The sequence below is a fragment of the Adiantum capillus-veneris genome, chromosome 19 (assembly GCF_014529385.1).
Source record: "Adiantum capillus-veneris isolate H3 chromosome 19, ASM1452938v2, whole genome shotgun sequence".
NCBI classification, from domain to species: domain Eukaryota; kingdom Viridiplantae; phylum Streptophyta; class Polypodiopsida; order Polypodiales; family Pteridaceae; genus Adiantum; species Adiantum capillus-veneris.
Genome location: NC_140949.1, coordinates 146,856,064 through 146,878,928, shown reverse-complemented (window position 1 = coordinate 146,878,928; position 22,865 = coordinate 146,856,064). Strand labels below are relative to the sequence as shown.

General features: G+C 44.8%; 1 protein-coding gene across 1 annotated transcript; it reads left to right on the top strand.

Moving 5' to 3' along the window:
- The first annotated feature begins 1,124 nt into the window (after nt 1-1,124).
- On the top strand, nt 1,125-21,719 carry LOC147435035 (small multi-drug export protein). Its single transcript, XM_086491392.1, has 3 exons — nt 1,125-1,361; nt 20,529-20,914; nt 21,005-21,719. The coding sequence occupies exons 1-3, from the start codon at nt 1,206-1,208 to the stop codon at nt 21,408-21,410; spliced, it is 948 nt and encodes a 315-aa protein (XP_086347518.1). The 5' UTR covers nt 1,125-1,205; the 3' UTR covers nt 21,411-21,719.
- Nucleotides 21,720-22,865: the final 1,146 nt, after the last annotated feature.

Genomic DNA, 22,865 nt, shown 5'->3' with positions numbered 1-22,865 from the left:
TCCCTAGCTTGATGCCATACCTACCACATGCATTACAATTACACCCTTTCTCCTGCAATCAATAAACTATCTTCTAATTAGATTGCATTGGTAGTTACTACTTCCCAAAGTAGTGATACCTCTAATGACTAGATTGTTGTAGATATCCTCATGTTGCAACCCTCTAATGAATCTATTGAGTAGCCCGTTCTTGTTGAAATGCTCAATTTGAGTACATCAAGAATTCAGATGCTTTGAATGACTAATAAAATCTCTCACTGACTCCCCTTCTTCTTGTTTGGCCTTTTGGAGTTGAGATGTTACGCCCCAAAGCACACCCTCTTCTATCATACTCTTTCAAGAACAATCTCTAAAGAGTAGGGTAATGTGTGCACTCTTTAACCCTTAAGTTCCTATACCAATCTCTAGCCTTCTATCTCAAGGTCAAACTTAAGTGGAAACCTAATGTAGGTGGATAGTGAGTGCCCGCATAAATTGAAACGCTCTCTAGCTGTTCAGACTCTAGTACTTGATCAGAGCATAAATACATGTGACTTTGGTGTCCTATAAGCATTGGCAAGCACTAGATGTTTGCCTTCCATTTTGTTTGCGATTTTCATGTTTTTTTTTTCTTTTTTCCTTATGCTCGCAATGCAAACTAGGACATGCAATAGCCCAAAATGAGTGTATTGTTTGGGAGATCTTGGCGCACTTTATAGCACAATGTTTGACCAATCGAAGTGCTCGTGGCTCCTAAAACAAGAAATTTTTGCCTAGGTGTGTGGATGAAAGTGAAATTCTACGGAAGGATTTTGGAGGGAAAGGTCGTTCCTCTGTCCCACGTGCTCTCTTTAGAGTCTTTACCCTTGAGAGGACTAGGCCATATTCTCTCACCAAGGAGGAGGCTATGGAGGATGATAGTCTATCGTGCCGAACATTGGAGCAAAAGAGTTGTTAAGGCTTCTCCACATAAGCACTTGCATCACCTATCAAACTTCATGCAAAGTATTCAAGTCATTGGATATAGGTGCTCTCCTCTCTAGCAAGAGAAATTTCACTCTAGCAAGAGAAAAATTTCTCTAGCAAGAGAAATTTTGCAGCCTGCCCAACTAAAATTCATGTGCAACAAAAACTAATTCATGTGCATTGTGTTGACGCATCGCTGATTCCGCTACCTTCACTTGGTTCCAAACTAGTGCACAAGGCGCCAGCCGGCGAGGTGAGCAATGGCGATGGCGTGGGCAGCTCAGCGGGCATTCATCGCAACGCTCTCCGCAGCTAGTAGCGATGGCGCAAGCCAACTGGGGCTGCGCAAGCCATGCCACTCACTATTTCGGCAGGCGCATTCCCGTACCTGTCTTTCATCCTTCTCCCCTCTCCAGGTATGCAATGTAAAGCATCACATTAACTATTTCTCTGCGGACACCTGAGCTTTAATTACCTCCTTAGACATCAAGGCAAGACATGGCTTCTTGCTGCCACACATTCTTGTCTGCTGCAAATTTCAGAACACTCTTGTTCTACATTTTCTTTGTTGCAGATTTTATCATATATCTGTGGTCAGATCATAACGCCCAAAATTCTATTCTTCATTGTGATGTTTTCTATTTTCATAGCACAATTACATGCATTTGCCGTAACAAATCAAGCCGTCTAGTGCCTTGAATGATTTCTATGGGCTTGAGCTACTAAGTGGTTTAATTTAGTGGGGCTAATTAGCGAATTCAACCATAAGGTCTAGCTTCCTTTCATGTAAAATTCCCTGTGAATAGGTGATATGCCGGGTATGAGCAAGGTTTTCCCCAATATGTGTGCTAGACAAGGAACCTTTAGCTGATCTAACACTCTAGTTGTAAATTTGGGTATTAGTCGTTGCCTTTTAAGCTGCAAGTGTGGATAGAAAGGTCAATGTGTCCAGCAAGATAAATCAGGCTGAGATGTTGTAATCCCTTCGCTTTTGGAGGGCAACTGTAATGATTGTTTTTTCTGGCAATGCGCATTCATTAGAAACTCCTTAAGCTTCTTCAATTGTGTCACTCTGCCATGGTTCAAGTTGTCTCTTTATTAGGCAAAGTTTTGTGCCCAAAGCATCTTATGATAAGTTTCTCGGCAGTGGCAAAATGAATGGTTCTCTTTTGCTGCCATTGAGTGGTATTACCTGTTGGTGCATCCTTTGGTTTTTGTCCTGTCTCGTCCACCTTCATTATTATATATAAAAACAATTTTAGCCGGTCAAAAATTTGTTGGATTGGGAGTGGAAGGAGGAGGTGGTTGGGCAAGATGAGGAGAGGGAGGCAGGACCTCTGACTTTTATGTTGTACTCCTCATGGAATTCTCATGAAGTATCCATGCTGCTAGGTCGAATTATGCAAGGGATTCACCAATATGCAAGAGGTAGGGATAGTCTTCACATCAAGGAACCATGTACTCCCTTGTACGTGCACCATGGCTGCAACCTTGCAGTGACAGCGTTTTCTTTCTCCTATTCTCAAGCTGCATGGATTCTAAAAGTGGGAGGGCTTTTCATGGGGAATAAGCTAAAAAGACACTTAAAACAAGTGAAAAAACTTAACGTTTTCATCAGTTAGAAAGCCGAAAGCCAAAGCTTGGAACTAATGTCGTGAGTAATGAATTGATAGTTGTTCCCGTGCCCATTCGGTGGGCGGTATGCAATAGGAGGTTGACTACGAGGATAGATCCGAGATCCATTTACTGCCCAGTCGAGAGGATGTTTGCTTGCGGTTGCAAACAAGATCACCACCCGATTCTCTCTTTTCCGTCGCACCCTTTGACACGGTATTAGAGCCACCGCATGCTCTCGAATCGAATTGGTGATTTGTGTGTGTTTCTATGCTGAATTTTCGGTACGAAAAGAGACGGTTTGCTGTTTTTCTTGCGTTTTTCACTCATTTCGGGCTGATTTCGGCTGTAGTGGGCAAATTTGAAGGTTTCCCTTCCTCTTCCTCGACCTAGCCTTGTCACATGCCCGTGATGGAGAGGAGTGATGATTGTGAAATGATCTTGGTCCATGGTGAAGACGTATGGCCCGAGATAGCAATCGGTGGTGGAGAACCACCCATCAATGAGGAGTGGGGAGATTGGTCCCAGTTCTACTCCGGCATAGGTGATCATCCAATCAAGATACCTACCCTCCCTACCTTTCTCTCATATCGGCAATTGAATGGCAACAAGTATGCCATTTGGAAAGTGACCATGATGGCGGTCTTCAACTCTTACGAGCTTGGAGGCTTTGTTTCAAGCAACTTTCAAAAACTAAAGAATCCTTCGAGAGCTAAGTTATTGGAGCGTGTCAATGCTCGAATCCGATCTTTCATAATCCTCAATAGTACACAATCTGTTACGAGTCACATCCAATTGATGAAGGACGCGAAGTTGATTTGGGTTCGCCTCTCTTCTCTATATGATCGAGTCTCTCTGATGAAGCTGATAGCTTCAGAAGTGCAGTTGAGGACCTTGGATGTGAGCACTCATCCATGAGGGATCATATCAACAAGATGCAGGAAGAGATACGTCATTCGGGAAAGCTTATGAGTTCAGAGGATATGGCCATTCAACTTTTGGCCCAGTGGCCTCCTCGATACACCAATTTCTATTCTTTGTTGATTATGACTGGAAGGCTGAATATAATTTGTTGGGATGAGATTGTTTCAATGGTGTTGGACCAAGAGGAGCAGTTCAAAACAGGGAAGAAGCCAAGCTCCAAAGCCTTGCCGGTTCTTCCAACAACAACAATAATAACAAGAAGCAGAAGGGGAAGAAGAAAAGCAACAACAATCCAAAGAGGAGTGATGCTGAAAAGGATGCCTTGAAGGCGGATCAACATTGCAATCATTGTGGGGAAAAAGGCCATTATTGGCAAAAGTGTCCAAAGGGAGTTGGAGATGCTTCGACTTCCACAGCAGCGGCGGTGGTGCAATCACCAGCCTTTGTTCATTTGGAGATTCTACTTTCAAAGGACTCTCCAGGGACATCGGAGGTTGAGACGGCTCTTGTGGTTCGAGATGGTCATGATTGGATTCTTGATAGTGGTGCTTCCCGGCACATAACACCTTCAAAGGATCTTTTGTCCAACATGCGGCGGCACTGTGGTACTATTTTCATTGGCGACAAATCTAAAATTTCTATTCACAGCGAGGGTTTGATGGGAGTTGATTCTAGATGGTAGAGAGGGTATGCATACCTCCAAGGCTCTGTATGCTCCAAAGCTAGGATTTCATCTTATGTGTGTGCACGAGGTGTGCAAGGTAGGCATGGAGGTGATTTTTGCAGAGATTGCGGTGTCCATTCGGGATCGAGACATCGGCAAGGAGGTCAGAGGGGGTGGAGTGGAGAAAGGTCTCTACAAGCTCCTTGCTCTTTCTTTAATGAGTGGTACTTCCACAGGTGATTCATGGCATTACAAGTTTGGCCATTTGAACATTGATGCTCTTTGTTGTGCTTTTCGTCATCAGATGATTGGAGGCTTACCAGGTGTTGGGGAAATGCATTACTTGCATTCGTGAGAAGCAACATAGAGAGGCTATTCAAAAGCACTCTACAGGTCGAGCTACTGCGGTTTTGGAGTTTGTTCACACCAACCTTTGTGAACCTATGCAAGATCTTTTCCTAGGTAGAGCTCTTTATTTCATGTTGGTGGTAGATGATTTCAGCCGCTTTGCTTGGGTATATTTTGTACAACACAAGTCAAAGGCGTTTGATCTTTTCAAGAATTGGCGTGCTCTTGTGGAGAAGGAGAGCAATAAAGTGTTGAAGGCAATTCAATCGGACAAAGGTGGGGAGTTTACCTCCAAAGCATTCATTCAGTTTTGTGCGGCCCATGTCATCAAGCAGGAGCTTGCAAATACCGGATCGCCCTCAGAGAATGGAGTGTGGAGCGGAAGAATAGGACAGTGATTGAGATGGCGCAGACTATGCTTGAGCATTGAGATCTGCCAAAGTCTTTATGGAAGAGGCAGTTGCGACGGTAGTTCGTACCATAAACTGATCTTTGACCTCTTCAATTCCAAGGAAGACCCCGTTTGAGGCTTACTTTGGTAGAAAGCCCGATGTCTCTCATTTTCGGATATTTGGGAGTGATGCATCCATCCATGTAACGAAGGAGGTCCAAAAGAATGTTCTTACGATAGTCTTCCCGAGGGATATCGACTTTATGATCCAGTGAAGGACGTTGTACTCAGCCGTGATGTGGTCTTCGACGAGTATATTCCTACAACGGGGGCTTCCGCTTCCACGTCTTTCTCAACAACCCCAGATTTGCCGATACTTGGAGATCTAGATGGTGATTTTTCTCTTGAGGCTGATGAATCCTCTTGTCCTACCCATGTCTTGTCAAAGTCGAGGATGCCGAAGCGTAGAGACCAAGGAGAGTGAGCATGAGAGAGAGAGAGAGAGAGAGAGAGAGAGAGAGAGAGAGAGAGAGAGAGAGAGAGAGAGAGAGAGAGTCTCCTGAACCAAACAACCTTGGCATTGAATAACTGAATGTGTATACAATGGGGATTGAGGGTTGCTTATATAGAAACCTCAGTGAATTGCCCTACCCAAACTTTGACAATTAGTATAATAAATACCTGAAAGCCAAACTAAATAATGAAATCACATTGGGCAGTTCACTTGAGATGCCCAAAACTCTAACACCCTCTCTGCAGCTCATAGTGGACATAAATAGTGAGACCAAGTCGATGAAGAAGCTACCATGGACACCTTAGCAGAGGATCATTTCCACTGGATACACCTCTGATTTGCTACTCTCAACTTTGTACCTTAGAAGAATGCCATCTTGAGCATTGGTTGCCTTTTAGAAAATGGAACTGTAGACCACACTATGTCCAAGAATCCCCCTTTTGAACTGTGAATACATCACGTCCAAAAATACTTTCTAGATAATGAACTTTGAAACACATCCTGTCCATAATCTGACCAACAACAATGGATTGGTGCACTCATCCATAGTGTTTTAGGTATGTCTGATTGGTTCCCTCCCAGATGCATGTGCCTTGAACTCTGACCCATGGGTTCAAACACCGATAACTTGAACTCCAACACGTGTTTCCAAATTATTTGTAGGGAGCTACTAGAAATTTGGTGTCGTGGCCACTGTGGTCGCCACCATGTGTGCCATGCCGATCTCCTCTGTCAAATCTTTATTTCCGCAATCTTTGTCCAGCTTGCATGTGCCTTTGTGTTCCTGTGAGTTCTTGCTTTTTTTCTTTGGCTTCAAACTCCTGAGCCAAACAAAGCGTCATGTCACATTTATAGCAACTGAGGTCGGACCTCGTGGGTACCAAGGCAGCTAATTGAGTACTAGTACTTCCATCCTTGTCAAGCTTGCCTTTTCCTCTGTCCTCTAGCGAACTTATCCATTTGCTTTTGGCTTCACAATCACGAGCCAAACAATTTGTTGGTTTTTCCCGAGAATTGTGCCGGTGCATAGGCCGCTAGCTGGATGGTGGATCAATTATCCATAGCTGATAGTTGATTTTGGTCGATGCCGTTGGTATTCGAGCAAGGGATGGCCATGTTGAAGTTGCAAGATATAGAAATCTGGTAATCCTTCTCGCACTCCAAGGGTAGCCGCACGAACCAAGCCACAAAATCCTCCAAGCTAATCCACTCCTCTACATAGAGAGCTCCACACGAAGTAGGCTCCGTAGTTTGAATTTTCCCAAGCCGATCCACGAAGCTTCGCTCAAAAGCTTGAGCTTCAAAGTACTCCCAACCGCTCCAAAGATCTGCAAAATGGGCTCCAAAACCCCACCCTCCCAAGCCACCAAGCAGATTTTGTCCCTCTCTTCTTCCAAAGGGTGCCCACTAACGTTGGGCTCACTTGTTGGAAGAGGGGGCGCCACTGCTATACCAAGACAAGGGGGGTAGGGCTCTGTAGGATGCGTTTTTAAACGCTCGCCTCAGAATGAAGCTTGCCGTCACCAAGGGCGCTGCCCTCCTGCTGTTGTTGCCTAAGCGCTCCAAGGCAGCGTTTTAAAACGCTCTACAACTATGGGGAGGTTAGTTGACGTCGTCGGTGTGCTGCCGACCCAGCGTTTCAAAACGCGAGCGGCTAGTGGCAAGGGGGTAAGCGAGGACTGCGACACTGCGTTTCAGAAACACTAGAAATGGTGGGGAGGGAACCTTATGGAGCGTTTTAAAACGCTGGAAGCAGAGGGGAGGGGGAGAGTGTTGCCGACGACAAGAGGGTTTACTCCTCTCAAGGCCGCTCTTCTTCCACCAAGGCTCTTCAAGCACGGAGCTCCACCAAGGGCTCTGATACCATGTCAAAATCGACGATGCGGAAGTGTAGAGACCAAGGAGAGAGAGAGAGAGAGAGAGAGAGAGAGAGAGAGAGAGAGAGAGAGAGAGAGTCTCCTGAACCAATCAACCTTGGCAATGAATAATTGAATGTGTATACAATGGCGGCTGAGGGTTGCTTATATAGCAACCTCAGTAAATTGCCCTACCCAGACTTCCACAAATAAGTAAAATAAATATGTAAGGTGCAGCGGAAGTGAATGTTGAACTTTGCTCAAGATGAGTTCTCCGAACTGTGCTCAAGGTTCCTTTTTCTTAGGGAAGGGAGAGCCTTCCGTTCTTTAATGAGAGAGTGCAGGTGATCACAAACAAAGTGAATAGACATTGTGCGTGAAGGTGCTGAGACTGAGAGATAGAGAGAGAAGAGAATACGACACCAGGGATGTTGTAAAAACCCTCCTCCTGTCACGTGACACATCCAACCCTATGTGTGCGTGGACAAGCTACAGCATGACCAGGGTTCAGTTCAGTCAAGTCAGTCTAGGATAGGCAGTGATCAGTCTAGGATAGGAAGTGATCTGGCACTTTTGTGAGTCTGTTCGCAGACCGTGCATGACCAGTCACTTAGATTAGATGCATATCCTCCGGTTGCACACAACATGATCATAAGTATTCCCATTAGAATCCATCAGGGGAATTTTCCAATGCATTAAACCTATTTTCCCTATTTTTGACATTTTTCACTTATTTATTAAGTGACTTTTGTTGGGAAGGCAATTTTGCTAAGATAATATATAAGCAAACCAGAGCTAGCACTTTCTGGCAGAAGAAGGAGAGCATCAGGCACTCAATGCAGTAGGCCTCTGGAGACCCTTCTCAGCAAGACGACCCCCCCCCCCCCCCCCCCCCCCCCCCCCCCTCTTCAACCTGGCGTTTTGGGAGCCTAACAGCCAGCTTTTTCAAGCCTTGCACCTTGGCGAATTCAGCAAGCAGATTTCAACCAGCAGCCTAGCATTCTCCACCAGCATTTCAGCACCTGCATCATAGCGTTTTTGCAGCCCATGGACCAGCGTTTTTGACAAAGACAACATCAGCGTTTTAGGGCAGCAAATTCAGCAGATAGAAGAGCAGCAGATCCAGCGATTCCAAGCAAGAAGGATAGCGTTGGTTGCAAACAAAGTCACAGTAGCAGATAGCGTCGTCGTCATCGTCGCCGTCGTCATTGAAGCATTCAGTTTTCAGCCCTAGTCTCGTCCTCGTCGTCCGCACCGTCGACCTCGACATAGCACCATTTAGATTTGCATCAGCATCTTGTACTAGATTGTGCAATCAATAGTAGACCACTCTCGCCATCGAGATTGGGGTCCTTGGAGGAGGGTTTTACAATGTCTATGGTGTCGTATTCTCTTCTCTCTCTATCTCTCAGTCTCATGCACTTCCATTCACAGTGTCCATTCACTTTGTTTGTGTCCATTGCACTCTCTCACTAAAGGAACGGAAGGCTCTCCCTTCCGTAAGTAAAAGGAACCCTTGAGCACAGTTGTTAGGTGCAGCGGAATGATTGTTTGCGCTTTGCTCAAGATGAGTGCTCCGAACTGTGCTCAAGGTTTCTTTTAGTCTTATGGAAGGGAGAGCCTTCCGTTCTTAATGGAAAGTGCTATGATCACAAACAAAGTGAATGGACACTGTGCGTGCAAGTGTATGAGACTGAGAAATAGAGAGAGAAGAGAGATACGACACCAGAGGCGTTGTAAAACCCTCCTCCGAAGGCCCCACTCTCGTCGGCGAGAGTGATCTACTTATTGATTGCACAAAATGGTACAATGACGATCCAATGGACTGATGCAATCTGGGACTATGCCGATGACGACGACGACGACTTTAGGGCTGAAATCTACGGTCTTCTATTTGCTGAATTTCGGGACTGTTTCGGTGGCTGAAAATGACTGTTTTGGCTGCGTTTTCGAGGCTGAAAATGGGGGTTCTTCTGCAACCAATGGGGCTGATTCTACTGTTGTCCATAGGGCTGAAAACGCTGTGGTTTTGATGCGGTAATGGCTGAGAATCAATACGCTATATCCGTTTGCTGAAATTGCTGATGAAAACAAAAACGCTAATGCATCTGCTACAAGTTGGCTGCAAATGAAAAACGCTACTGCCTTCTTGCTGCTAGCCAAAAACGCTAGGCTGATCTGGGACAGAAATCCAAAAATGCTGATGGGGCTGATTGGGAAAACGCTAGCAAAAGCTGGGATTGCCGGCGATGATGGGGATCTGCAGTCGCTAGGCAATGTTGGGAGGCTGGCGATCAAGCACTGGTGGAAAACGCCAGGTCTTGGAGGTAGGCGAGGATGGGATCTCCAAAAACGCCAAGGGGTCTTGATGGTCCTTGATGGGTTCTGTTGAGAAGTTGCCTGTTGAGCGGGAAGCTCCTGCTGCCTCTTCTGCCAGAAAGTGCTAACTTGGGTTTGCTTATATATTAACTTAGCAAAATTGCCCTGCCTACTTTTGTTGGAAAGTCACTTAAAAATAATAAGTGAAAATAACCAAAAATAGGGAAAATAGGCTAAATGCATTGGAAAATTCCCCTGACTGAATTTGACGGATTCTGAAGGGAATACTGATGATCATGCTGTGTGCAACCAGAGGATATGCATCTATGCTAAGTGACTGGGCATGCACGGTCTACGAATAGACTCACAAAAGTGCCAGATCACTTCTAAATAGACTGACTGGACTGACTGAACCCTGATCATGCTGTAGCTTGTCCACGGACACATAGGGTTGGATGTGTCACGTGACAACAGTTCGGAGCACTCATCTTGAGCAAAGTTCAACATTCACTTCTGTTGCACCTTACATTGGTATCAGAGCTTTGGCAGTGTTCTGTATCACTCAAGGAAAGAACCACAAGAACCACAATTTTTTTTTTTGCTTGTTGAGGTCGCACGAACCCAAGTTCACTTGGGCATGTCGATTCCTAATCGTGCTTTTGAAGAGTGACAGGAAACCCAAGAAAAAAGGGCTTGTCCAGCCTCCCCTTGTGCCTCTTTTCACTCATTGAGAGCGGACCGTGCACTTAGCGTTCGGCCAATCGACGTGAGGTGGGAAAAAGCAACCTTGGTATGAGCGCAAGGCCGCCAAGGGGTGCGTCCGCAGAAAAGAGAAGAACTCGGGTGAAGAGAAGATCCTTCTCTAACACAGATTACAAGCTAAAGAAGAACCTCAAGACCCTCAAGAACCTCAAGAACCCAAGAACCAAGACCCTCAAGAACCCAAGAACCCAAGACCCACAAGAACCCAGGTTCCTCGTGAACTTAAGAACCAAAGATCATAGTGTATGGTCATCACCCGAAGCGGAATGGATACTTCGCATGGAGGTGATGAGCATGAAAGTAGTGAAGAAGAATTTCCTCACCATGGAGGTTTTCCTGACCCTCCCCCTACGCCATCTACGCCAGGGATTGTACCAAATCCTATGGAGGCTTTGGTCAAGTCGATGATGGACATGATGGCACAACAACAAGAAGCGAATCGCGTTGCGTTGGCACAACAAGAAGCTACTCGCGTTACTTTGGAACGCGAGCGCGATGCACGAAAAGAAAGAAAAGCACAAAGAAAGGAGGCAGCCGAAGAAAGACGAGTGGCCTTGGAGGCCGATCGTGAGGTTCAGAGAGACCTATGCACGCAAGAATTGGTTCAATAGGTCCTCACCTCGAAGTCCGAGCCAGTCAAAGATGTTGGTAGTTCCTCAAGTGGCGCAAGCCGAGATTCGGACTCCAACAACCCAGTCACAGAAAAGATCCAGTTCAGGAAGTATGATGGTAAGATAGATGCTACGGTTATTCATTCTTGGTTGCATCAATTTAATGCTTATTTTGCAGCAACTAAGAAGACAGGAAATAGCAAGGTTTTGACGACAGCTATGTACCTTACGAGTGATGCCATCAATTGGTACCACACATGGCAAGAGGCATAGTTAGCCGCGCACCTAGAGGAAGCTGATGAATTCACGCCCCTTTCCTTCAATTGGGCCGATTTCCAAGACAAACTCAAGGCGTGGTTTATGCCACCTTAGTATCTCGCACGATTGAAGGACGATAGGCACGTCTCAAGCAAAATGGTATGCCAGTTATGTCTTTCTCTAATCATGTTTTGCAGCTCGGCACTCAATTACGCAAATCAAATGCGGAGTGCAAGGAGGCATTCCTTTATGGATTGGACGAGTATATCAAGTATGATATCGAGGTGCTCGATCCAATCGATCTCAACCAGGCGGTAGCGATTGCTCTCGCATAGGAGATGAAGCACAACAAGGGGAAGCCTAAGGAAAACAAGACTTCCATAAGTACGTCTCAGAACCCTCAGAACGGTAAGAATGGTAAGATCGGTAACTCTTCTAACCAATCTTCCAATAGTCTCTCAGAAAAGAACTCTCAAAGTGAACCTAAGGGTAAAGCTAACACAATTGCTAAACCTAAGCTCACTCCAAATGAAAAGGTAGCACAAGGAATTTTAGGAGGATACATCATGTCGGAAGATCAAAGCACTTTTTCTAAGGAAGGTCGTTGTTTTCATTGTCACATTAAGGGTCACATAAAAAGAACATGTCCTAAGCTTGACTCTAATGAATCTAAAGAATCCACAGAACCCACTTCCTCTGTCAATGCAATAAATGAGAACACGAGTGTGCCCCAAGTTTCTCCTGACCCTCCCATTGATGAGTCTCTCATTAAATGTTATGGTCATATGACGGGGCAGCGTTTTGTCATATTGTTTGACCCAGGCAGTATGCATGATGTGATTAGTCCCTCTCTTGTTGAGAGCCCGCTTTGAGGTTAGTCAGAAATCTCCTCTCGAGGTTTCTGGCTTCGCTCCCGGTATGGACTCTCTCATCACGAAAGAGTGCTTTGATGTGTTGTTTACATTTCAACAAGCTGCTTTCCGTAAAAAAATTTAGTCTCTCCTCTCTCAGGATGTGATATGATTTTGCATTCGATGGTTTCGTGAGCATAACCCTCTCATTGATTGGGCGGAAAATACGTTCACTTTCAATGCCAAAAGTGACTCTCCCATTGTCATTCGTGGAGAGCAAGTTGTTCCTTCTCCATCTCTCATTTCTAATGTGTAGGCGAAGATTGAACGGATTCAGGAGAAGGAGACTCTCTCGGTCTCTTCTTCTCCAAAGAATGATACATAGCATTTGCATGATGATAAGCATGATAATTTGAATGATAATGATGAGCATGATGATTTAGATGACACTGACCAGTATGATGATTTGCACAATGACCACGATGTGATTTCTCACAAGCATGATGATTTGTATGATCAAGACGTGATTGTTCACCAGGATGATGGTTTAGTTGATGCTTTTTCTAGCGAAGTTAACCTCGTTGCAGATTCGATCAATCACGAAGAATCGATCTTGGCTTTCGAGTCAAGGTCCACAGCAAACCCCCAGGCAGATTCAATCAAACACGACGAACCGATCTTGGCTCTCGAGCCTAGGTCCAAAGAACCCTTACAGGAAGTATTATGTGTTCGATGATTAGTCAACAAGCATTGTTCGAGTGTTTCATTCGTGATTGTTTCTTGTATTTTAGTCACCGTCTTTATATGATCCCTTTTCATAGGCATGACATATTGTGCGTTGAGCACGTTTCACTCATGAATGAGCACGGATGTATGCGGATTTCTCATGAAAAGTATGCATTCAAGGAAGTCACATTCCATGTCTCTTCCCTGGCATGACACAGTTGTAGAAAGAGCACAAGAAAGATTGAGCATCAAGCATCGGCATTTCCATTGTGTTTTTCCACAGTTGATTGATTTAGATCAGAAAAACAAGATTGGACCCCATTGTTTGCATGTGTTTGATGAACGGTTTGGCACTTCGTCTCTATGTTCATCTACGTTGCATGCAGAAGCTTTACAGAAGACTAGAATTTTTCCAGTCACTTTACATGGAATGGGTATGTTCATGGTTTTATGTTGAAAGTGGTTTCAGGAATTTTTAGCCATGGAGATTCTTGAAGAAAGTAGATGTATGACTAAAAACGAAGTTGAAGCATTGAAGGAGCTACAAATGATTTTGTGTCGCTTTCGGCGCGGCCCAAAGAAGCAAGCGTTGCAGACCTTTATGAAGTTCAAGTATCACACGACCCGCACATCAGAGTGGGCCGGCGAAGAGTCCTTTCGAGGATTCCGGATGCTGTTGGCAATCTCCCTCGACGCCATACAGTTCGGTACCAGTACCTCACTTTGAAAAAGAGGGGATGTCACGTGACACATCCAACCCTATGTGTCCGTGGACAAGCTATAGCATGGCCAGGGTTCAGTTCAGTCAAGTCAGTCTAGGATAGGAAGTGATCTGGCACTTTTGTGAGTCTCTTCGCAGACCGTGCATTACGAGTCACTTAGATTAGATGCATATCCTCCGGTTGCACATAGCATGATCATAAGTATTCCCATCAGAATCCATTAGGGGAAAATTCCAGTGCATTAAACCTATTTTCCCTATTTTTGACATTTTTCACTTATTCATTAAGTGACTTTTGTTGGGAACTAGGTAGAGTAATTTTGCTAAGATAATATATAAGCAAACCAGAGCTAGCACTTTTTGGCAGAAGAAGAAGGAGAGCATCAGGCACTCAGTGCAGCAGGCCTCTGGAGACCCTTCTCAGCAAGACGACCCCCCCCCCCCCCCCCCCCCCCCCCTTTCAACCTGGCGTTTTGGGAGCCTAACAGCCAGCGTTTTTCAAGCCTTGCACCTTGGTGATTTCAGCAAGCAGATTTCAGCCAGCAGCCTAGTGTTTTCCACCAGCATTTCAACACCTGCATCATAGCGTTTTTGCAGCCCATGGACCAGTCTTTTTGACAAAGACAACATCAGTGTTTTAGGGCAGAAAATTCAGCAGATAGAAGAGCAGCAGATCCAGCGATTCCAAGTAAGAAGGATAGCGTTGGTTGCAAACAAAGTCACAGTAGTAGATAGCATTGCCATCGTCGTCGTCGTCGCCCTCATCATCGAAACATTCAGTTTTCAGTCCTAGTCTCGTCCTCGTCGTCCGCACCGTCGACCTCGACATAGCACCATTTAGATTTGCATCAGCATCTTGTACCAGATTGTGCAATCAATAGTAGACCACTCTCGCCATCGAGAGTGGGGCCCTTGGAGGAGGGTTTTACAACGTCTGTGGTGTCGTATTCTCTTCTCTCTCTATCTCTCAGTCTCATGCACTTCCATTCACAGTGTCCATTTACTTTGTTTGTGTCCATTGCACTCTCTCACTAAAGGAACGGAAGGCTCTCCCTGCCGTAAGTAAAAGGAACCCTTGAGCATAGTTCGGAGCACTCATCTTGAGCAAAGTTCAACATTCACTTCCGCTGCACCTTACACCTCCGAAGGCCCCACTCTCTATCCAGATCAGCCAGCGTTTTTGCATTTGCTTCAGCCTGGCGATAGCAGAGGTGAATTCAGCCCTAGCGTTAGCAGTTGCATCAGCAGATCCATAGCAGATTGCACCAGACAGCAGAATTCAGCCCTAGCATTTTTGAATTGCAGTTCATGCCTTAGCGTTTTGCAGTTCCATCGCGACAAGACAACAAGTAGATCAACGTTTTCAGTTTTCAGCAGTCAGTTTCCGCAGTAGAACCCCCAAACCTGGAAGATCTCACCTTTCCGCAACAGATCCTCGCCGCACTGTTATATCCCGCGAAGTTTGCACTTTCAGCATGGAAAACACAGATTTCAGCATTTGCGTTTTCAGCACGTTGTCGTCGCATCGTCTTCTGCAAATCTTGTGTGTCATGCTTTGGAGAAGAAGAGACTGAGAGAGTCTCCTTCTCCTGAATCCTTTCAATCTTCGCCTGCACATTAGAAAAGAGAGATGGAGAATGAACAACTTGCTCTCCACGAATGACAAGGGGAGAGTCACTTTTGGCATTGAAAGTGAACGTATTTTCCACCCAATCAATGAGAGGGTTATGCTTACGAAACCATCGAATGCCCAAAATCATATCACATCTTGAGAGAGGAGAGACTAAAAATTTTCTACGGAAAGCAGCTTGTTGAACTGTAAACAACACATCAAGGCACTCTTTCGTGATGAGAGAATCCATACCGGGAGCGAAGCCAGAGACCTTGAGAGGCGATTTCTGACTAACCTCTATGCGGGCTCTCTCAACAAGAGAGGGACTAATCTCATCATGCATACTGTCTAGGTCAAACAATATGACAAAACGTTGCCCCGTCATATGACCATAACATTTAATCAGAGACTCAGCAATGGGAGGGTCAGGAGAAAACTTGGGGCACACTCTTGTTGTCATTTATTGCATTGATAGAGGAAGTGGGTTCTGTGGATTTTTTAGATTCATTAGAGTCAAGCTTAGGACATGTTCTTTTTATGTGACAATGAAAACAACGACCTTCCTTAGAATAAGTGCTTTGCTCTTCCGACGTGATGTATCCTCCTAAAATTCCTTGTGCTACCTTTTCATCTGGAGTGAGCTTAGGTTTAGCAATTGTGTTAGCTTTACCCTTAGGTTCACTTTGAGAGTTCTTTTCTGAGAGACTATTGGAAGATTGGTTAGAAGAGTTACCGATCTTACCATTCTTACCATTCTTATCGTTCTGAGGGTTCTGAGACGTACTTGTGGAAGTCTTGTTTTCCTTAGGCTTCCCCTTGTTGTGCTTCATCTCCTGTGCGAGAGCAATCGCTACCGCCTTGTTGAGATCGATTGGATCGAGCACCTCGACATCATACTTGATATACTCGTCCAATCCATAAAGAAATGCCTCCTTGCGCTCCGCATTTGATTTGCGTAATTGAGTGCCGAGCTGCAAAACACGATTAGAGAAAGACATAACTGGCATACCATTTTGCTTGAGACCGCGCCAATCGTCCTTCAATCGTGTGAGATACTAAGGTGGCATAAACTATGCCTTGAGCTTGTCTTGGAAATCGGTCCAATTGTAGGAAAGGGGCGTGAATTCGTCGGCTTCCTCTAGGTGCGCGGCTAACTGTGTCTCTTGCCATGCGTGGTACCAATTGATGGCATCAACGGCAAGGTACATAGCTGTCGTCAAAACCTTGCTATTTCCTGTGTTCTTAGTTGTCGCAAAATAAGCATTAAATTGATGTAACCAAGAATGAATAACCGTAGCATCCATTTTACCATCATACCGACTGAACTAGATCTTCTCTGTGACTGGGTTGTGTTGTTGCAGTCCGAATCTCGGCTTGCGCCACTTGATGAACTACCAATATCTTTGGCTGGCTCGGACTTCGATGTTCTCGGAGGCGAGAACATGTGGGACCAACTCTTGTATGCGTTGTTCACTCTGTGCCGCACGCTCTACCTGTCTTTCTTCGGCTGCCAAGCGTGCTTAATCACGCTCACGCTCCAAGATTTCTTGTCTATGTTGGCATTCACGCTCCAAGGCTTCCTGTCGTTCTGCTTTTCTTTCTAGTTGTGCCATCGCAACGCGATTTGCTTCTTGTTGTTGTGCCATCATCTCCATCATTGTCTTGACCAAAGCCTCCATAGGATTTGGTGCAATCCCTTGCGTAGATGGCGAAGGGGGAGGGTCAGGAAAACCTCCATGGTGAGGAAATTCTTCTTCACTACTTTCATGCCCATCACCTCCATGCGAAGTATCCATTCCGCTTCGGGTGATGACCATACACTGTGATCTTTGGTTCTTAAGTTCACAAGGAACTTGGGGTCTTGTGGGTCTTGGGTTCTTGGGTTCTTGAGATTCTTGAGTTCTTGCGGTTCTTGAGGTTCTTGCGGGTCTTGAGGTTCTTGAGGTTCTTGAGTTCTTGCGGTTCTTGAGTTCTTGAGGTTCTTCTTTAGCTTGCAATCTGTGTTAGAGAAGGATCTTCTCTTCACGCGAGTTCTGCTCTTTTCCGCGGGCGCACCCCTTGGCGGCCTTGCGCTCACACCAAGGTTGCTTTTTCCCACCTCACGTCGATTGGCCGGTCGCTAAGTGCACGGTCCGCTCTCAATGAGTGAAAAGAGGCAAGGGGAGGCTGAACAAGCCCTTCTTTCTTGGGTTTCCTGTCACTCTTCAAAAACATGATTAGGAATCGACACGCCCAAGACAACTTGGGTTATGTGCGACCGCAACAAGTAAAAAAAAATTATGTGGTTCTTGTGGTTCTTTCCTTGAGTGATACAGAACACTGCCAAAGCTCTGATACCAATGTAAGATGCAGTAGAAGTGAATGTGCTCAGGATGAGTGCTCCGAACTGTGCTAAAGGTTCCTTTTTCTTAAGGAAGGGAGAGCCTTCCGTTCTTTAATGAGAGAGTGCAAGTGATCACAAACAAAGTGAATAGACACTGTGCGTGAAGGTGCTGAGACTGAGAGATAGAGAGAGAAGAGAATACGACACGAGGGATGTTGTAAAAACCCTCCTCCGAAGGCCCCACTCTCTATGGCGAGAGCGGTCTACTATTGATTGCGCAAATCTCTACAATGCTTGGACTTGCTGACGATGTCGCCGTCGATGAGGACGACGACGAGACGGGTTGAAATATGGAAACGCTAAGGGCTGAAATCTGCAAATCTTTATCTGCTGAATTTTGACTCTATGTCGGTGACGATGTCGATGACGACGCGCTGAAAACGCAGATGCTGAAATCTGCGTTTTCCGGGCTGAAACTGCAAACTTCGTTGGATCTGACCGTGTGGTGAGGATCTGCAGCAGAAAGGTGAGATCTGCGAGGGTTGGGGGTTCTACTGCGGAAACTGATTGCTGAAAACTGAAAACGCTAGGGCTGAATTCTGTTGTCTAGTGCAATCTGCTATGGATCTGATGATGCAATTGCTAACGCTAGGGCTGAATTCACCTCTGCTGTCGCCAGGCTGATGCAGATGCAAAAACGCTAGAGAACTTGGGGTCCTACTGAGAAATTGTCTGCGAGCAATGCTCCTGTTGCCTCTTCTGCCAAAAAGTGCTAGCTCTGGTTTGCTTATATATTATTTTAGCAAAATTGCCCTACCTAGTTCCCAACAAAAGTCACTTAAAAATAATAAGTGAAAAATGTCAAAAATAGGGAAAATAGGTCTATGCATTGTAAAAATGCTCCTAATGGATTCTGATGGTAGTGCTGTGTGCAACCAGAGGATATGCATCTACTCTTAAGTGTCATGACATGCACGGTCTGCGAACAGACTCACAAAAGTGCCAGATCACTTCCTATTCTAGACTGACTTGACTGATTGACCCCAGGTCATGCTGTAGCTTGTCCACGGACACATAGGGTTGGATGAGTCACGTGACAAAATACCTAAAAGCCAAACTAAATAATGAGATCACATTGAGCAGTTCACTTGAGATGCCAAAACTCTTAACATGTCCCTCAAGCTCCGGAGGAGAATTTACCCATTCCAGTTGATGCAAATGATAGTGGTTCTCACCATAGTGTAGAGGTAGAGCCATATGTACCAGTAGCTCCTCCAACAGGGGGGCAAGTCAGACAAGCTACCGAAGTGGCTGTTGGAGGCCTTGCAAAACGCAGCTACTTCAGATTTGCCACCAGATTGGCATGATGCCGGTACAACGCGACGAGGGGCGTTTGGTTGTAAAAGGCCTCTATAACTCCCGGCCCGGACCTTTTTAGGTTATGCGGGAGGAGTGATGAGGGAGTCGTTGAACAGCCTATGGCTTTGACTTGGATGGTTATTTGCGGAGGGAGTGTTCATCGACGACTTTATGTTTCTATCTTGTAACATGCATATGTGAGCATTTGTGTTGCATTGTGATGTGCCAACCACTGAATATTCCTTATTCCGATTTGGAATGAGACTCCTTATTAAATGAGATACTTTTGGAAAATCAACGACCCAAGATATCAAGAGCTCCGATCTGGAATGAGACTCCTTATTGGGTGAGATTCTTCTAAGAAGCCAACGACCCAGGAAATCAAGAGCTCCGATTTAGAACAAGAAAATTGATTGTCCCTCGGAATGACCCTAGGAAATTTTTTAGCTAACATGAGTTGTTTTGCAGATATACGGTAATCGTGGACGATTACTTTCTTTCAAGAAGGGGTGGTGTCCCAAACTGTTTACATGTCAAGCCACTGAAGAATGGAGCCAACCTGCAGATCTCTGGCCGGGGAGCCTAAACCCTAAGTGAAGAAGCAAAAGCAGTAGAAGAAGTTTTACCGACTTAAAAAGTCTTGCCGAGTGGCCTAGTTTTAAAGAAGAGTTCCCACCAACTTATGGGACCTCGTCCGATGGGGCCCAAGGGACCTAAAGCCCTTGAAATAAAGCAGGACCACACACACACACACTTAATCTTTCGCGAAAAAGGTGATGACGTGGTAGCTGTACGGACGCCCGCATTTTATGCTAATGATGTGGCAGGCTATACGGATTTTCGCGTTTTACGTTGGACTGCTGACGTGGCAATTGTATGGAATTCCCTGTTTTACGTTAGACTACAGACGTGGCAGTTGTATGGAATTCCCTGTTTTGCGCTGGCAGCGTTTTGGCACCAGAGCTTTTGAAGACCAAATGCTTTTGAGTTTGATGCTTTTCATGTAGTTGCTTCTCACAGGCCAAGGGCCTTTAAATATGTGCAGAGGGCTCAGTCTCTGGCACTCTTTTAAGTGAAGGTGCAGAGCGCGAGCACCGGCATTGTACTGAGTTCAAGCAATATAAAGAAATACCGAAAGGGGTTGGTGCCAGTACTCTCTTGTGTGTCATCCACTCTCTCTCTCTCTCTCTCTCTCTCTCTCTCTCTCTCTCTCTCTTTCAGTTCAGTGTTATTTGAAGTGCTAAAAGTGTTCAATCTGTTCTTTTCCATTGGCACGTGGTGCCTGTCCCATGACAAGCACTTTAACAACCGAGAATCCATTATTGGCCATCATAACATATAGACCACCCATCAAGCTCTCTCAACACATACACACACACCATATACACATGGTGACTATTATCATTGCAATGAAAAGCTCTTATAAGAGCTTTTGGAAGTGTAGTTTTTCTTTGCTTTTATAAAACTTGGAGGCATGATACCAGAAGTGGACTTTAAAATGACAATGTACCTGATCTGCCCTACAGGTCAATTTTGGCTTCTGAAGGACGTCAGTAAACTCTCTCTCTCTCTCTCTCTCTCTCTCTCTCTCTCTCTCTTTTTGTGTGTGGCTATTTGATGCGTTTAGCAATTCCTGAAGCAGTGTAGGTTCTTATTTCTGGGCTTTAATCTCCAGCAAAAACTTTTAGTTTGCAGGCAGCTCAAACTATTGTTTGTTGCTCACACTGCAGGTGGTATATGCTCACTCAGGTGAAAGTTTAAGGCCAAAGATCACTGCAGACTCTAGCAGACTCGTTGATTTTCCTCTGAGCAACTCAGAAAGCTCAAACCCTACATTGCATAAGCTGCCCTTGGCAAGAATTGTGGTCTTCAGGCTCACTGTTGTCGTTCTTTTATCTGGGCTTTTGTTCTGCGGCTGTGCACAAGCATCTGAGGCTATCAAAGCGTCGAGCCTTGGTTTGAAAGTAGCCTCGTTTTTAAGACAAACTGGATGGCCAGATGAGGCAATTGTTTTCCTGATGGCAACGCTTCCTGTGCTAGAGCTGCGTGGGGCTATTCCTGTGGGTTACTGGATGCAAATGGATCCTTTGAAGCTTTCTTTGCTTTCTGTGCTTGGGTAGGTTTTTTATTTACTAGTCCTTTTGATAATAATGTTTATACAAATATTGGTGCCTTTTCTTATTCCATCTTTTGTCTGTGTGCGCAGAAACATGGTTATGGTTCCAATTCTCATTCTTTACCTCGAAAAGACAGCAAAATTCTTGTCTAACAAAAACTCGACTGCAAAGAAGATGGTAGATGCATTTTTTGAGTCCACCAGGAAAAAGGCTGCCCCTGTGGAGGAATTTGAATGGCTGGGTTTGATGCTTTTTGTTGCTGTTCCATTTCCCGGAACGGGAGCTTGGACTGGTGCAATGGTTGCATCTGTATTAGGTATGCCTTTCTGGAAGGCCATGTCTGCGAATTTTTGCGGTGTAGTTATGGCCGGTCTCTTAGTGAATCTTTTAGTGAATCTGGGCCTGAACTATGCAATAATGGTGGGTGCTGGTCTTTTCTTGATCTCTACCTTCATGTGGAGTTTTCTGAGGGTATTAGGAAGGAGCAAACAGTAGAGCTTTTTCATGCTTGTGGCAGTGCCATTGAAGGTTTGTATATCATTTTTGAAAGCGATAGAGCTTACCCCAATTGCCTTTCATTCCATTGGCCCCATTGAAACGGGCGAAGTACGTGAACAGGCACTATAACATGTTTTGCTGGGTTGAAGCTTCCAAGTGTCACCTTTATTGTGTCTTGGCTACTTCAAAGCTGCAAATGAATTTTCAAGACGGTTCATCGAAATAGATGAATAGTTCATGAGAAAATTCAAGGAATTATCAAGCAAGCCACTTTTTTGAAATGTGATGAATTGGCAGCTTTTGCGATGCGATGCGGCCTCGTGTATATGCAACCATCTTCAGTCTCTTTTCACCCATATATATATGTAAGCTATTAAATCAATTCTCGTCTACAATCTAAGGATGACAGCAACATTTACAGAAAAATTTCAAAATAAAGGACCACTTGAAAGATTAGTACAAGGCCTACTTCTTGACAGCTGATCGACTAAGAAAACCTGAAAATGTCTTATAACATGTTGGAAATCGAGCATCACTGAAAATTAGCATTTGGAAAGGTGGTGTGACACTAGAGTTTTGCAGAGTTCTAGCTCCAAGGTCACTTCAAGATTTCGGAGTTATATTAGCCTATCGAAGTTACATCCTGTATGTAATCTTCGTTTGCCATGATTTATTTATGACCGTTGAATGGCAGATGCTTAACAATGGCTCATATCATGCCTCACCCGTCAGGTCACTACATTCAGGAAAGTCTATAGCAAGCTTGTTGATACTAGAAATTAGCATGGAGGAAGCAATTCTAACTAATCTAGCCCTACGTGCTCTCCATTTCTCTTCCTTTTGATATAGTAATAGTAATATGTTCAACTTTCCTTAAAATACTGGATTTTCTGTAATGTTAGCACAATTCTTCACGAGCGAAGTTTAGTTTCACAAATCATTATAGATCTAATTGACGAAGTTTAGGCAAGGAGCAACAAACAAGGTCCTACCGATCCGCGTGCATTAGAGAGACTCTTTATATTTTGTCAAATCATGCTACAGCTTACTCCTCTTTTTACCTACAGCTGTCTCTTGCAGATTGTAGTTGCATTGATAAAGGAGGGTCAGAAGCGTGAGTGGGTGGATAAAATAGTTGTGTCAGGGATACAAAACCATTTGGGGTGTGTAGAAGCTCTCTAGAGAAATCGTTCCACTTAAGAGAACAAGTGTTACAACATTGTCGTTTTGATATTTCTAATTTTCACTGATGTAATTTTTCTATTAACATGTGACTTGATCTGCTGCAACATTGGCGGATTGCTCAAATTTTGCCTAACAAACTTGACAATTGACGGGTAGAAAGCCCAGTTCACAATTTCCAAGTTGGATGAGATTTACGGCACAACATAGTCCATTATTAATGCAACTTCTGCATGCAATTGTTTGACCATTCAACTTTCCTGATCAACC